Here is a 17,681-nt window from a genome sequence, read left to right as displayed (position 1 = left end):
GCTATTTGTGGCACGTATACTGCATAGTAGAGCACGATAGTTAAAATAAACATTTGAAACTTTTCTTGTGTCTCTGTGAAATCTTATTGTGGACTGGTATGAGATTGAGAGCGAACGGGAGTGTCCTACAACTGTGATTCCTGAGAGTGTCGGGAATGTTGTGTTCTGGGGTGTCTAATCACTTGTTCCTTTGTGAGTGAGTAGGAGGGCACGTGAGACACTATAGCTAGTCGGTCCCCGGGTTCATGGGTACTCAGGTGGTAGGATGACTCAGTCCCTGCCAACTAAGGTTCCAAGATCCCATGCATAGTTCTGTGACTCCGCAGAATCCCTGCAATGAGCCTAGGCACACAATCTGGAAACGTACTGAGTGCCGGGCTCTTCTGCTCACCTTGTGTTCACCATGTGATAATGGATCTTTACTGGTTGGATAAATGAGGATTTCCAATATCATGTGGCACGTAGTGATACCCTGTGAGTTGACTGGTCTACAATGACTAAGCTTCCAATATACATTAAGTTGTTTCTTATGTTTTATACTTAACCAAAGGAGACATACCTACCATCACAGACCAAGTACCTAGCATCCTGATTCACAGGAAAATGCAGTCAGAACTTTTATCATGCTAGTCAATCTTGCAATAGTCCAAGAACAAGATGGACGATTCATAACAAATCAGTACTGGAAAGATTGTGGATGCTTGAGGAACCTATTGAAGCAATAACTTCTAGGAGTATATCACCCTACGATATTTACATTGTAAACACATATATACCACAAGACACATTTCCAAATACATCCTAACAAATAACATAAAAATAGTAACAATTCTAAAATGGAGGGGTGAAAGGAAAACAGAAAATTAAGTAGGCATATTCTGGTATACATTACTTGATCGTAGAATATTGCACATCTGTGATAGATAAACAAAGTAATGCATCCTCTCTGGCATGGCATAACCATTATAATTCAATAGAGGGTACACTGTAAATCTACACATAGTCCTAGTACTGCATAGTCCTGGTACTGTAGAGTTTAAACACCTTCTCTGTCTCTGCCTCTCTTGAATTCATTACCAATCTTACACTTCTATTTTGTCAAGTATGTACATCCAGGTTGCATATTTTGCAGGTAATTCAGAATTTTACATTTCAGTTAATGACATATTTACTAGGCTGTAATTACTTCCAAGATGTAAATCATGCCTACAAATGGCCAGGTGATAAGTTTGAATAGGACTATAGATTTCACCTTTCCCTTAGTCCACTCTATTCTATTATCCAATTTTAGCACATTTATGGCACCTGACTGGGCAGGGCTGCTTTAACTTAACTCTTCTATTTGACTAGGTTAAGTATCCTGCACATTTGTACTCTTACATACATGTTTTGTTTACTATGCAATACCTGGACATCTATACAGCTTTCTTGCCTGTGCAATGTCTCCTTTACTCAGGCGTGTGCGCTGACCAATGGGCGGCCGTGAACCATTTTCATCACGGGAAGGGAAAATTGTGTCCAGAAACATACCCCTAAAGAAAAAGAGGCAAGTTAACAAAACATCAGTCTGATTACATAGTGTTAAACTCTTGAAGACACCTTATATAAGAGGATATACAAGAGATAAGCATGGTAAGACAATATTAGTTCACAGAAATATGGTTATGGTGTACTAGAAATATAGTCATTGCCAACCATAAGAAGGTCTTGCTCGAGAAACAAAAAAATTGATACTATATTCTGAGGTGTCTGGATGAAGGTAGCAATAAGGAGAAGGGTGGAGGAGAGTGTGTGGCTTCTCTTTGAATCATTCAGAATGAATGCTTTTTCTAAATATATAAATATAGAGCAATTGAGGCAGCCTCGCAGTCGCCATGTGTTGGAAGTAGGGCACATATTTAGGGATGCTAGTCTGGCTCATCAAACAATAATGTGCACTGCATCTTTATAACTACTTGTGCATAGTAACAGAAAAAAACATTATCAGCAAGAAAATATTGTGAGATTATTGTGAGCCATAGAAACCTAGATGTTTCTGATACACTGGTGGAAGAGTTCTCCCAGCTGAACAATGTGATAATATAGAGAGTTATTCAATTTTTGAAACTGAATCATTTTTTTTATATTTCGCCCGAATATTGATGTAAAAATATGGTCTGGCCATAATACTGTGGTCTAAATATCGTGAATACAAATATATAGTGCATTCAAATATTGAGTGATTTTTACTGTTTTACAATAAAATTGTAATTTAACTGTATTTTAAAATATTATTAGTTTATTATGTTATTTTATTGTCTTTTGTTAAGAATGTATATCATTATTTATGGTTTTGTGAAATGTATTTGTAACTATATTTTAAAAAACATTAAAATGATTGTATGGTTGTTACGTTTATTGAGGTATGGGTATGTAGTGTTTTTCAGAATTATATATCCACATATTTAACAAGATTAATAAGTATTTTTTTATTATTGGTAATTAATATTTTTTTGTTTATATGTTTGATACATTTTTTTAATTATGTAAATACTTAAAAATCCTGAATTGTGGAGGAGCTTGGCGGGCATCCGTGATGGCCGCGTGAGCACAGCGCTCTCCGGACCCCCGCCACTCCCGGCATAATATCCTGAACATATCCTGATTCTTCACGAGGATTTGTGTAGTGGACACTGGGCTGATCTTTCTATGGTTTTTGGATTTTGATTCGGACCGGGGGCACCAAAGATACGACGACTCGAACTTTCGGGGTCCGCCCTGGAGGTGCGCCCGGGTCTGGGTGAGGCTCTGTGGCTGTGTCTGAGTTGAACAACAGCGGCTGGGGGATTCGACTTGTGGGTCCCCCTCTTAAGTTTCGGTTTCGATTCTGCCTCGGACTGCGACGTCTGGCAGAGGAGTCTGGCCCTTGCTGGGTCCAGCGGCACAAGACTGCTGTTGTGCCTTTGGCTTGCTTATTGTCCTTCCGGGCTGGCTCACGCCTAGAGGCACCCTCGCCGCTGCTTTTTGGCTACAACGCCTTCCTCTCCTGTGGCCATTTTCACCTGCTCGAGTGAGTCCCCTGGGACGCGGTCTCCAACATGGTGGGCAGAGGGGACCGAGAGACTCGGAAGACCAAAACGCCCCTTCGCGGGGGCCCGGTCCAGTCTAACGTCATGGACCGGTACACCCATTCGAAGGGGTCCCCTGGAACCGCCTTGCCTGGCCCGAGTGCAGTTGACCACACTGTGGAAGCGTTGACGGAGCCGTCCTTGCAGGACATCATGGGCGCCATTTCTGGCATGAAGGAAACAATAGGCCAACAGTATGAAGCTTTGGCCCACAAAATCGACACCGTGGCCATTGATGTGAACTTGATTCGGGCCGACCTATCTAAAACCAATGAGAAGGTGAAGTCATTGGATCTCAAGTCCTCCAGCCTCACGACCGACGTCTCGGAGATACAGACGGAGATTGGCAATCTCCGAAGGGTGAACGATTTCATGACCCGGCGCTTGGAGGACTTTGAAAACAGAGCACGTCGTTGTAACGTGCGTGTGGTTGGCGTTCCGGAAAATCCGGACCCGCATTCTGTCGATCTCCTGGTCGAGGACCTGATACAGAACTACCTCTCTCCGTCTGGGTTGAGTAAATTCTTCGCAGTGGAACGTGCCCATCGTGTTCCGGGAGGCCAGGGCAAGCCGGGCGCCCCGCCGAGGCCTATTGTTGCGAAACTCTTTCACTATAGAGACCGGGACGCTATCCTGCAGACATCGCGAGTGAAGGGCCCGGTGGCTTTTGAGAATGCCACGGTGAACTTCTACCCGGACTTTTCTCAATTGGTGCAGAAACAGCGTATGGGCTTCCGTGGAGTCAAGAAGCGTCTCCGGGACTTGGGACTGCGCTACGCTATGCTTTTTCCAACCAGGCTGCGAGTTGAATACAATGAACGGACCCTTTTCTTTGATCGGCCTGATTCCGTGAATGACTGGCTGGACTCTCTGCCGGACCGACCTCCTGAGACTGAGCCCGCCGAACACCTGGGTGGTGCCGAGGGTGGTATAGAGAGCTGAACTTATTGTCTATGCCCCGGTCTCCGTGCTACGTAACTTCTTCAGGGATTTTATGCCTAAGTGCCTCTATTTTCTGTGTGTTTTCCTCCTTCTTTATCTTGATCGGGGTGGCGGGTGGGACAGGGCCTTTCCTCCTCCGGGGTCTTTTTGTAGAATGGGGGTTCTTGGGCGACAGGCACACTGCATGTTGGGGTGGCTTTTTAGCTTCTTGCAGGGGTGCAGGGTGGGGGGTGTTTTCTTGGTAGTTGGGGGGTGGGTTGATGGGAAGTTTGATGTTTGTGTTTTGTTTTTTCAAGGCGATTCTATCTTGCTAATGGTGTTTTCGATGTCATGCTCATTGGGGGAGGGTTCCGGCATCACTGTGTGGGATGGGGGGTAGCGGGTTGAGGTTTATTTCGTGGAATGTCAATGGTCTGGGGGATCGTATAAAACGGGGTGTGGTGTTGCGATGTCTACGACGTTTGTCTCCTGATATTGTCTTTCTGCAGGAGACTCATCTAGTGGGCAATACTTGTCGTGCAATGAACAGGTGGGGATATCGCCTCGTCGCACATTCGGGGTTTACCACGGGTTCCAGGGGGGTGGGTATCCTTGTCCGGGCTTCCCTCCCCCTGGCAATTGATGATGTGATTCTTGATGATCGGGGGCGTTACGCCGTCCTCGTGGGACGCTATGAGGGTCGGACCCTTTCCCTGTTTACCGTTTATGTGCCCCCCGGTCTACAGACCTCTACCTTTTCCGATTTGGGCCGAGTGTTGTTGAGCCTCCCAGATAGTACTCTTTTCATTGCAGGTGACTTTAACTCTGTGTTCTCCGGTCTACATGATCGTCACCCCCCTAGGGACACTCCTTCGGCCCAACAATGGCTGGGTGGGTTCCTGGATACTTTTGGTTTAGTGGATTGTTGGAGACTTATGCACCCTACTCAGCTTCAATACACTTTCCATTCCGGGGCCCATGGGAGTCTGTCTAGACTGGATTATTTCCTGATGCCTGCGGCGCAGTCGTCTGCTGTTCGGGAGATTAGACACCTCCCCCGGGGCATCTCCGACCATTCTCCGCTTTGGCTTTGTTTTGAGGTGGGGGTGGAGGCGGCGGGCCGGGTGGCTCCCATCAACCCATGGTATCTGACCTCCCCGAGACCCGTGGTCTCTTGATCAAGTCGTTGGACAATTATTTTTTAGACAACGAGGGGTCCGTCTCCTCTGCGGTATCCCTATGGGAGGCCTTTAAGACGGTGATCCGCGGGCAGGCCCTTTCCCTTATTGCTGAATCCAAAAAGGCGAGAAATCGGGAGGTGGTGGAACTCGAAAGGGAAATTGTTGGGATAGAGGCTGACTTGGAATCGGCTGTAACTCCTGATAAACTCCACGCCTTGGGTCTGAAACAATTTGCGTATAGGTCTCTGGTTACGGATGCGGCTAAAATGATGTTTCGGGAGCAACAGGGTCGTTTGTAAAAAAAAAATAAAAATAAATAAATAAAAAATCCTGAATTGTGAGGTTTATTAGGTCACGGTGGGTAGTGTTCTAGATCAAATAATTTTTAAACTGAAAATAACTGACTAATGGATTAATTACAAAAATGTTTATTTGAAGGAAATCTTATTGATTAATTTAAAAATCTAAAAATGTTACATATATATTCTTCAATAAATTATGTGTTGCGTGGTGTTTTTTTTTTTTTTAACATGTACCTTCATTATTATATTTTTTTTATACTTTAAATTTGGAATGGTTGAAATTATTACTTTTTGTTTACATCTATTACCGTTTTTTTAAACTATTTTTTGGAATGTGGGGCTTACTTTTGAGAGTTTTTGATTAAACTTGAAATAATTTACATTAATTGATTTACCTGTAAAATATGTTTATCTTTCATACTTTTTATAACCTTTTTGGAAAATTACCGAAGGATGCGATTTTAAAATAATTTTCATCAAAAGTGATTTATTGAATTGTTAATATGAAATGTGGAGTATATTGGGGAATGGGCAGATTCTATTTTCTAATTGAAGTTATTAAATATTAATGACTTGCAACATATACAATGTAAACTAGAGTTTTAAGTTTATTGTTTAATGTTCTTATGTAGAAACTTGAAGGATATTGTTTATTTAAAAACACATTTAAGAGTTTTAATAGTAGTTTAACTATTCTGATATATTTTTAAATGTACTTAAATTATTTTGATATGAAATTTAGGCTCCTTTTCTATTATAGGGTTAATTACTTACAAATGTGCCCATTAATAATGTAACTGTATTAAATCGGACCCCTCTAATGTATGCTTTTACTTCAAAAATTGTTAGCCCGAAGTGAGAATAGCAAATCCACTTACCTCAACATAAATACTTTCCTCAATGTTTGTTACACTGGAGTTAGAATGGTAAATCTGCCCCCACAATCAGGGCATGACTGGCTACCGGGCATTTTAGCATTCTGCAGAGCTGGGGGCTGATTTCGTTGATGGGGACCTGCATGTGCAAAACGAAATTCGTTTTGCATTGTTGATTTCGAAGCACACGCAGGTCTCCATCTACGAAATTAGCCCCCACTGCAGTGACATCAGCCCCCAGCTCTGCAGAATGCTAAAAATGCCCGGTAGCCAGTCTGGCCCTGCCCACAATGTATGTCCTTTCTGCAATGTTTGATGGATTGAGTTAGAGTAGTTAATCTCCTCCCCGCCCCCAATGTGTGCTCTTTTCCCCGCGCTTGTTAGACTTTAGTTAGAATACTGAATTTGATCACAATGCAATCCATACAGTTTCCTCAATGTTTGGTAGATTGAAGTTAGAATAGCAAATCTGCCCAGTGTAAGTGTAGTCCCAGGGTTTGTTAGATCAGATTTTGCATAATAAATCTCCCCCCCCCCAATGTTTCTTAGACTAGATAAGAGTTAAAATAGTAAATCTCACCACCCCTTCCCCACATTCCATCTATGCACTTCACCATTGTGTGTTAGACTGGGGTTACAATAGCAATTTTGACCTACTCCCTCCAATATATACACTTTCCATAATGTTTGTTAGATTGCAGTGAAATATTAAACTTGCCCCCTAAAATGTATGCCTTTTTCTTAATGTCTTTAATATCTAATCATTTGACTTGGCTAATAAATGTATTGAAATGTATACTTTTATTTTTTATATAAATTGTTCAAGTATATATGTATTTTTTGATTATTATCACAGTTAATAATACAATTTCAAATGTAACATTCACTGTAAACTTTGATACATTTATTTACAATAAAAATAACTAATTACTAGTATGATGGCGACATTTTGGACCAGAGTATTTTGACAATATTTTTGTAGTTTACATTATTGGCATAAAACGTTTTTATTTAGGCTGTGGATATGTTGACAATATTTTTTTTGTTAAACACACAAAAGATGACGGGAGGTATGTTTGCAAATAGTCTACCCTCAGGCAACTGAGCAAGGTAGCATACCGATCCATCATTTTTTTCGCCACGAAGCCACCTCAGATTAGATCCAGTCATAAACAAATCAGCATTGGTCCTGCTCCAATCAAAACAGTCCAGCCCAAACTGCCTAGCCAGGCCTGCTCTGAACTAGACCCCAAGCAACCCAAGACCAGTTTCTCCATCACTGGGCCTCTTCAGCTGAGTGCAGCTTGGTTCCAGTGGCACAGTGAGTTGGGTATACCCTTGGCCAAATAGGGTGTCACATCGTGTTGTAGCTGGAGGACACGCCGGCCCGCAATCATTGTGGTACCAAGAAACTCACATATATTGGAAGGCTCTGCCTTACAAACGACCGGAAAGAGACAGAAGTTTTGGACAGGAGAGAATGATGTTCCTGAATTACTAAATAAAAAGCTGAGGGGAATACCACGATCTGAACCGGCGAGGATATTTGATACGATCCTTCAGTAAAAACTATACCAGTGAAAACAAAACCTTTCTTTTTTGGGGGGAAGCCACCTTGGAATCCTTCTGACTAAAGATATTTAGGATTATACATGGTCTAATTGTTGAAACCCTCCCTAATGGGCAAGATTGTTTTTAACGTCCCCTGGATATATGGGTGTGGTTATCTGGAAGAGGTCCTGAGGAAGGTGGCCTTGCGCCTCGGAAACGCGCGTCGACCAAGTGCGGGGTCTCATACTGTGTCTTGAGACCTGCAGATTGGCAGGGTGCTTCTGCCAATTTGGATTCAGTTTCCTTTTTTCAGACGTTGTGGGTATACATGGAGTGAGGGTATGATTGTGTGTGTATGTTGTGACAGATTGTTAGTTACCAGGGGCATAATTATTTGGGTGAATTGATTGTTTTGTATATAGCTATGTATTGTGTTTACTTTATTGTGTTTTCTTCCTTTTTGTATGAATTATAAAATTGTATATGAATTTAATACTGATAAAATGTTTTTATGAAAAAAAGAAATTTTTCCACCCTTGAATAACTATGAAAAAAGATTAAAATAAAAAAGAAATGATAAATTGGTAATAAAACCTTATACTTTTTGAAGAAAATGAATAAGACTATTGTGTATCTGTCACCAACATTATATTAAGAATTGGATATATACTTGTATTGAAATATTGTGGCCATTGAGGGAAAACTGTTCTCCTTGCTTACAAATAGTCTATCCACTGACAAGTGCTCGGGTAGCCTTATGACCCTTTGTTTTATTAACCACTATGCCACCTCACATTAGACCGAACAATATGCACGTTAGCATTGGTCCTGCTCCAATGAGAACAGTCCAGCCAAAACTGCCAAACAAGGTACCGGAAGACAAGCAAGCAACTCTGTATTCCTCCCATCACCTTTTGTGGGTTTGATGTACAAAGTGGCCATGGGTATGCCCAGACATGAATCCCTTGCTCACTGTGCCCCTGGAACCAGAATATACCTGACTGAAGAGGCACAATCAGGCAGAAACCGGCCTTGGGTTGCTTGTGTTACGTTTCAGTGAGAACCTGGCTTGGAAGCTTGGGCTGGACTGTGGATCAGTGGATTGTAATTATTTTTTGCTAAACTTTCACGGTAAACATAATGCAATTTGTGTTTAAAAATTATTCAGTCCCTTGGAGAATTTTGGTAGAAAATGGCATGCTTCCGTTACACAAGGCATATGCTTGTATTTCACTGGATACTGAATTTCCAAGACTGGGTGGTTCTGGAATGCTTCGAAGAGTCCACGATAGCTAACGTATAAGTACATTTCCTTCTATTGGAAGAAACACTGGTACCTATCTTTCTGTAACTTCCACAGATAATGGTACATTTCTGACAGTTTTAGCATTTTCAAATGAAAGCCATGAGTAGTTAAAGAGTTAATGCAAGTAGCACTATCAGAACAAGGAACGTAGCTATAGTCTGATAAACTAGTATGCACATTTGCAAAATGTTGACAGTACTAATGTACTACTGTGCTCGTTTCAGGGCAAGCAGGTTTTATGGCAGCCTACCTTCAAAGGGATAAGACAAGATATCTGATAAACAAACTGAGATCAGTGTCCAGTCATTTACAGCAACGCGGCATCAAACCTTTGCACTCAAAATGACTTATTCTTAATCACTTGATGGAATTACTTCCTGAAAACATGCCATTGGCTGTCACTGCCTGTAACCAGAAGAAGTAAGTTGCGGATGCATTTTTGTTTTTAAACTCTGTATTCCTTTATCATAAATACAATTTCTGACCTTGAGGGATCCTGCGTAACACAGTAAAAAATATCAGGACTAGGAGCCCCCAGTTTGAGATGTGTTCTGTTAGTTAACTAAAACTAAAATATGGTGATCACACAATAGCTGCAGGTTTTCATTTAGTTTCTTCCTATTTCGTTTTTTGAAACACTGCTATGAATCTTTAGATCTCAGGCTTTTCTCAGACAGTCTTTCGACGTCTATCTGTTTGCCTGGCTTACATTTTCTTTACATTAAAAATTTCACTGATTGTCCTGCCATCCACAAGTGATCGATAACAGGAGGGCTACATCAGCTAAAGTAGAGATACAGCTGACTGTAAACCCGATTTTAAATCACAAAGGTGCTAAGCCATACCTTACAAACAACTTAAAATGAATAATAATATTTCTATTGTCAAATGTGATCTACGTAAATGCCAGGGTAGTGAAGTACTGCATGTCTACTTCCTTTATTTACCAGACCATTAACATGTTTCTACTTGACATGAACTCACTGGAATTACAATACAATGCAACACAACACAACACCAGTACTCTCCAATAGACATGGTTCAAGAATAGAATAACGTGCCCCTTTTGACTTCTTAAACAGCTGAAAAATCGTTGTTCATATAGAATATCCTTACTGATTATAAGTTTACAATAGCTATTAATCAAGAAAATGATACTGTATTATACTGTAACCTCTATCCTACAGGTAAATATGCATCATTTTGGAGGGCTAATAAGATCTGCCAGCACAACACCTATTGCATTAACACAGGTCAATCTCTTGCACTTCTTCATCCATCACATCGCTAAGCTCTGCATCCCATAACATAACCGTACACTGTGGGCATCAAGCATGACATGGAAAGAGTCCCAACATAGGCTCAAAGCAAAGACAACACCATATCAACCACAGACCCACATGGTGCCACATGCTACTCAAGTAGACAAGCACTCATGTGAAATACGTGCAGTAAAAACATCACGTAAAATCCAGGTTCATTGAAAAGGTCATTTGCGGTTGGATGAAGTGACCTTGTAATCTTCCTTAAATTATGTTTTGCATCTAAATGAACATGCAGTGAGTAGAGTAAACATTTACCAATATCCTTTTTTCAAGGCCCTCTCCTGGTTATGCACTACATTTCCATCTCCTTAAAAGGTTGAAAAATAATGGGCATGGGTATGTACTTATTCCACACAAAAAAACATTGATTACCATTTAATGAAGCATTTGGTAAGCTTACAATGCACGTGCAGTGTGCATGTCCTTCCTATTCTTGAACGGAGGCAGCAACAGCCAAAACCTATCACTGATAGAGAAAAGCCAAGCAATTTCAGGCTCTCATCACCACTCTAGCAACACTCAGGAATCATGATGTTATTTATATTTCCATCTGTTGATTTGTTCTATTTTGCTATCCAATGAAATGTCACAGTGATGGATAGAAAAAAACTGTTTGGCTCAACACATGAGCACAGACGGTGGCATTTTTCATTTTAATATCCATTAAAAAATGTAATAAGCACATGCATCTGGCAACAGAACTGACTTCCGAAATGTCATTTATCTGTATTAAAATTCTAGGGGTGCAATTCTAAAAGAAGTGCATAAATATAGGCATCATAATCTTATGTCTGACCCTTTGATAGATTTGCACATTTTCTAGCGTTCACATCATTTCGAAACTTATGTTCAGAAATCTAGCAAAGTAGTACATTTTCATGTGTGCAGCTGTATCCCCTGGATGTTCTCAGGAACGATTGATTGTCCATTGGCAGACAATCTGCAAGTTTAGGATTAGGGAAAATTGGAAACGTGACATGTTCGTTTTTCTCCACAAAAAACACATATTTGAATGTGAAGGAATACTTTTCTGGGAACCTCCTGAATTGTGAGTGTTTGGGGAACTTCTCTGTCTAAAATGCCCATTTACCCCATTCGGAATTTTTATACAGTAACTTTAGGTGCAGACTAAGGTTGCAAAACACCATAGGTAATGAGAGTCGATCAGTGGGACGGCAAACGTTCTGTGGGTCGTAATGCAAACAAGGAACCTGGGCCCTTTAAACTTACTCGGTAAATGATACCTCAACCTGTGACTTAGAGGACCCCTCAAAACCATGGGCTCCAGTGCTACTGCACCTGCTGCACTAATGATGGCGATTTCCCTGTTGTTAATACCCACAAAGTTCATCATTATGATGGTATTCCCAACATTCCAATATCCATTTTTTCCCCTCCACAGCTGACGCCTATTTTAGGACTGCTTTACTAAATCTACAACTATGAAAAGCCATCCAATTAGTAGAATTTCTGCAATGTGTGCTTTATCTGCCATTCAGGATAGGATCTGTCATTTGCAGGCACAGATAAACAGTTTTTAGAGACGTGTGTTATTGGGTGCACAGAAATACCTGAGAAGGGACTATGCATCCACGATTCTTTGTTGTAACAGCATAAACCAATAGTATGGTTAACGGTATTCTGTTTTTCACTTCCAAAATCAGGGTTACGTTAGAATCTATCATACCTTTTAATATCCCACACTATTTAGACCTCTTTTTTCAGTGTTTGCCTGTGTGCAAATATCAATCTGTCCCTGTGCACATTCAGTAACATGTGACATGAAATCATTCCTTAGATATGTATTTTTAATTAGCCCATTAAAATGCAAAGGCAATGGGATTAAAATGGCAAAGACTGTGCAGCATTCCATTGAAAGTAACTGTTATTTATATTCAGACAGAAAAAATGAATTATAAGTCAAAAGGTATAACCTGAGACTCCAACCTTGAGAAGGTGTTCCTGGCATAGTGCATAATGCTGTCAAAATCATATGATTCCCCAAGGGAGTTTACTTCTCCAGGCTCCATCTTCAAGAAGTTATACTCTTGACCTGCAAATATTAGAAACAACGCTTTGATTAATTTACTTCTTGCAAGCGATGATGATGTTATCTTGTATGCACAACAGTGATTTGGGGAATTCTACCTTATGTAACCTGTTCTAGCTGGTAGAGGTAAAGTTTATCACTCTTGATCTGAAGGGCCAGAATTACAAAAGTTAGATTGAAAAGTCAGAAACTGTATCCTGTTTCCTACTCCAGGGATTCAATAAAATAACAGACTCTGTTAGAATTGTCAAAGAAGTGACAGACATACTTTTAGTGCCCAAATTTGCAAGTAGTTCTGTATGCGGAATTTAATCCATTTTTAAATTTCACATGCAGAAATTAAATGCAAAAATGCATTTACAGATAAAATTTTTGTATTCTACTCAATCTTTCCAATTGGAACTATGCTTCCTCATTGAAAGGAGCATATTTCCCAGTGTCTCAGAGATCGAGTCTCGCAAACCTTTCTCAATAACTGTGTAGTGTGCATTAACCAAAGGGCTGTGATGAAAGAAAGTAAGAAAATGCAGATAGATATGACTGATGACATAGGTGTAGGTAACAATCACATTTATATGGCATAATTTAGATAGTAATAGCTTTCTAAATAGTAATGAGAACTCATGTAAATGTCCAGTATTTGTAAAGCGCGAACAATTACCCGAAAGTGTCAAGGCGCAGGGGGCCCTTGGGAAGATTAAGCGAGCTATTGCCCAGAGTCACATGGTGCTGGGTTGATCTGCCGCCGGCACCAGGGATCGAACCATGAGCCCCCGGGTTCCGGCGTCAGTTGCCCTGGCTGCTGCGCCACACCTATTCCACAACTGTCATGAGACAACCTTGAAGTGTACGGCACATGGTGTAAGCTATATTAGAACATTAGAATGATGGGAGCTCTATTGGAGACAATGAAGTGGCCCATGGCTAATAATGGCTGGTAAAAGCTTTCTGCCCCAACATTTCAATGTTTCTCTTTCTTTCCCTTCTTAAGTTAGAACATTCTACCCTCAGTGGGATAAATATACTAATAGCCTCATAGCCCTTCTACCTAAAGTTATACTGGTTGTTAACCCCTTCCGTGCGGGGCATGTTCAGCGGAAGTCGCGTGCACTACCTCGGTAGTGCTGCGCACGTCCGCTGAACGTTCCAGACCCGCCCGCGCAATAGACCTTTCCGCACCAGCGCGGAACGTTCGGTGCAGCGGAGGGGTTAAAGGCCCTCTTCCTCATTATAGGCCCCCGGGTTCAAGGCCTTTTCACAACCAGCATAGCCCTTGGCAGCGGGATACAAGGCTATAAAATATATTAACATAAGCAGAAACATTCAATTTCATTTCTCCAGATAAACATACAGGTGGGACTTTTGTGCTGATCAGTGTGTTTTGGCATTGATATGTAAATAATGTGCAGCATGACTGATAAGGTGGAGAGCCTCAGAGCAAGAAACCAGGGGCTTGATTTAGAGTTTGGCAGACAGGCAACGCCATCACAAGAGTGACATATAACCCATCCGCTGTATTACAAATGCCATAGGATATAATGGACTTGGAATATGGTGGACGGGATATCCATCGCGTTTGTGACGGAGTTAACACTCTGCCACACTCTAAATCAGTCCCTGGTCTCTCAATTGTCTCAGTTCCAGCCAATCCTCCATCTATTTTAAAAGGTCTGCGCTTGTCTTCCATAAGCATCTGTGCTTATCTGTTTGTCTTCAAAATGTGCACTGTTTCGCTTTTAAGGAAAGTCACTCGCTGGATGAATAGGAAAATGATACGACTGTAAAAGGCAGAAAGACATCTAAAACCAACAACAGAGCCAAGAGTTAATTATTAGCTAATGGAAAACATGACTCAGCATTAAAATTTGATTTGAAAGTAGGTGGTAAAGAAGCTAAATAAACACCTGAAGCATGATGTGGCGGCTAGCATTTAAGAATGCATAATGAAGCGAGCTTCATTCATGTGAATTTTAGAAAAGTAAATAGTGCCCATCTTTTTGGTGTTACTTCTGATGAATGGGCTAATTAAGAGAAATGTAAAAGCAAGAAATAATGAAAGCATTTGTTAAACGACGTGTCCTATGACGGAATTATCTCAGATTTGCAGTAATTTCGAATTTTAATCATAAATTCATTAAACGTTTATCTAAAAGTATTTCTAGGGATTATAATATTACAAATATAACTACTTCTCTGAAAAATAAAGGGAAATGTTGCGGCTCACCTGGCTGGATGTTTTCTCGAATTATGGTCACATGGTCATCTCTGTCTGGTCTTGTGTGTTCATGCCAGAAGCCTATGACATGGCCCAACTCATGTACAACGATTCCAAATTTGTCACAGTTTTTACCAATAGATATAGCCTGGGGACCATTTCCTCTTCGTCCCACATAGGAACAGCACCTGTGATTTTATTAACATGGAATTTAAATGTTTAGAAACCATTCTCAGAAATAAATATATCCGTAAAGGGAACTGTCTGAAATACTCAATTAAAACTGAAACCAAGATTTTCTGGGGCAAGATATTTTATATTCAATTTCGTGAAATGTTTGTTTGCAAAGTACAATGTAACAGTATCACTGTTAAAAACAAAAGTTATTGTTTAAATACGTCCTGCTACAAAATAATTTTACAAGCAGGTGATCTCACAGTGCTCTGATTTCGAGCATACAAGTGGTAGATGGGGCACTAACAGAAGACAGTTATTCACTTGTTGCACACGAGTGGAACTTTTTATGTATTATTACCCTCTAAACGACCGTCCCTATAGGCAGAATCTTTGTATCTTTGATCAAATGTAGCAACAAATACTGTGTTGTCACATGTGGTCCTACACTCCCTAGCCTTGTCCTACTTTTACTCTAAAAAGCAAATTCGCAATTGGTAGACTGTGTGTTGAATGGGATCTATCCCCCACATGCATCAACCTATTTAGGAAGTGCAAACGGTGCAAATCGGTAAATCCGGCCGTTTGCACTTCCTAAATACGTTTTTGGGATGCATGAAACAGATTGTCAAAATTCGCTATTTTTTGCATTTCTTAAAAATGCAAATGCAATTAAGGAATCGCATTTGTGCGATTCCTTAAATGCAATGCATCATTTTTTTTAAAATTGCGAATTTTGAAATAGGAAGTGCAAATTAACACGAGGTTGACCCTCGTGTTAATTTGCGAAAATTTTTAAAAAAGCAAAAAAATTCATTTTTTAAACTTGCATGTTACAGACACACATGTCCTTAGGACATGTGTGTGTGAAACATGCACTTTAAAATACATTTCAGGGGTGCAGGGGGGGTCCTTTGGACCCCCCTCTGCACCCTTGCAATGCATCAACAAATTGTGAGTGCAAAAAAAAAATGCAAAACGGCATTGATTCCTATGGGCCTCTAGGCCCATAGGAATCAATGTAATGCCATTCCTTAATTGCGATTCGCAATTAAGGAATCGCAATTTCCGAAAATTAAGAAATCCTAAAAACTTTTAGGATTTCTTGATGCATAGGATGTTGCATTTCCTAAATAGCGATTCCTTAATTTTCGCTATTTAGGAAATGCAAAATCCTAGATTGATGCATGTGGCCGATCTCGTTTGATAACATTATTTCTAGAAGATATAATGCTTGCTTTTCTCTCCAGTTGAGCAGTCATTATTTGAAAACACTGAGAAACAAAAAAGAATCGAAAACCGAGGAGCTCGTCAAAATTCGCTGGACAATGAATTGCTGCTGACAGTGAAATTCTGGACATACTTCCACCCTACATTTGAGCACATTTATTATAAGTGTGGAAAGAAAAGACCCTGTAGAAGTTTTGAGTATTACAACGTGTTCATTTTTCAGGACTGTCACAATAAGCATGGCTTTTTGCATCACAGAATGAAGTCTGATATAAACAGGGAAATGTTAACCTAACAGAACACAATTCACGTGAGAAAAATAGAAAGGATGCCAACTAAGGCCTTCTTCAAGCTCCATTTGGGCAATAAGCTATTGAATATCTTGTCATATCAGGCTTATGAAGTTCCCTCTGCACAGGAGTCTCATGACTTCAGAAGAACAACGTACAGTCTAGGAAAGTTTTTGCTGACTATTTATTTTAAACATTAAAAACAGAGACTTCATAGTTTTATTTGATTTAAGAAAGAGCCTATTCAGAAAAATAACCAAAATAAAAGACCCATTCTACGCACTTGCCACACCATGGTAACAAGATACGACTAACAATCAACTGAAAAGGATAGTCTTCTTTGGTAACCTGAAGATATATTTCCATTGTCCCAACACAATTATATAAATAATATTTTTTAGCATTTTTGTGGACGCCTGATTTAAAGTGCCAAGCAATTTCAAAAGATGGAGTGTGTCCCCTTAAAAGATAACCCATCTAGGTTGTAAGTAAAAGCAAGTGGGAGGACCTCCAAAATGTATCATATATGTAAAGAAAATATTTAAATATAGCTGTACTTAGCACCATTACAAATAGTTCAGGGTATGTACAGTGGTGCCCATAAGCTAGCATAGGAATGTAGGCATAGATGACACCACTTCACTTGTGTTAAAAAAGCATCATATTGGCTTTCATGTTGTCACATTCTAGAAAGTCTACATTATACTCTATTAAAAATAACTTTAGGGTTATGGGAAATAGTCAGTTGTTCTACATAATGAAAAAACATACTCGATTATAAAGTTACTGTACACTTTCAGCCACCACAACCAAGTTGTCTGTATTTTAATTTAAAATAATGCATACCCTAAATAGATGTATACAGTCAGCTAACCACATGAGCCAATTAGCTTTTAAGCACCAGAAATATGGAGTAAGGCACCAGAGAGTCCAGGGTCCCAGAGTCTGGAATTTCAAATTGGCCTTGAACTCCGGACCCACAATGTAGAGGCCTGGGGTTTGGGCTTCATGTACTCATTAATTAACTAGTTGCTCATAACTGTTTTTGATATTTTCAGCACTCGGAAGTAACCAGAATGTGACCCAGAGTACTTTATAAATATACAAAGAGCACGAATCAAGAGAGCATCTGCAAATCAGCGCGAAAGAGTTGT

General features: G+C 40.2%; 1 protein-coding gene across 1 annotated transcript in view; it reads right to left on the bottom strand.

Annotated features, from left to right (window-relative positions):
• TLL1 (tolloid like 1) overlaps window positions 1-17,681 on the bottom strand; it is a 363,446-nt gene that overhangs the window by 158,165 nt on the left and 187,600 nt on the right. Inside the window, exons 6-8 of the mRNA XM_078677025.1 lie at window positions 14,843-15,021; window positions 12,516-12,621; window positions 1,408-1,532 (exon numbers count right to left, since the gene is read on the bottom strand). Coding sequence (XP_078533151.1) covers window positions 1,408-1,532; window positions 12,516-12,621; window positions 14,843-15,021 — 410 coding nt within the window. The remainder of the gene's footprint in view (window positions 1-1,407; window positions 1,533-12,515; window positions 12,622-14,842; window positions 15,022-17,681) is intronic.

The sequence above is a fragment of the Lissotriton helveticus genome, chromosome 2_1 (genome assembly GCF_964261635.1).
Source record: "Lissotriton helveticus chromosome 2_1, aLisHel1.1, whole genome shotgun sequence".
NCBI classification, from domain to species: Eukaryota; Metazoa; Chordata; class Amphibia; order Caudata; family Salamandridae; genus Lissotriton; species Lissotriton helveticus.
Note: the sequence above shows the minus strand (reverse complement) of the source record. Positions and strands in the feature narration are given on the sequence as shown.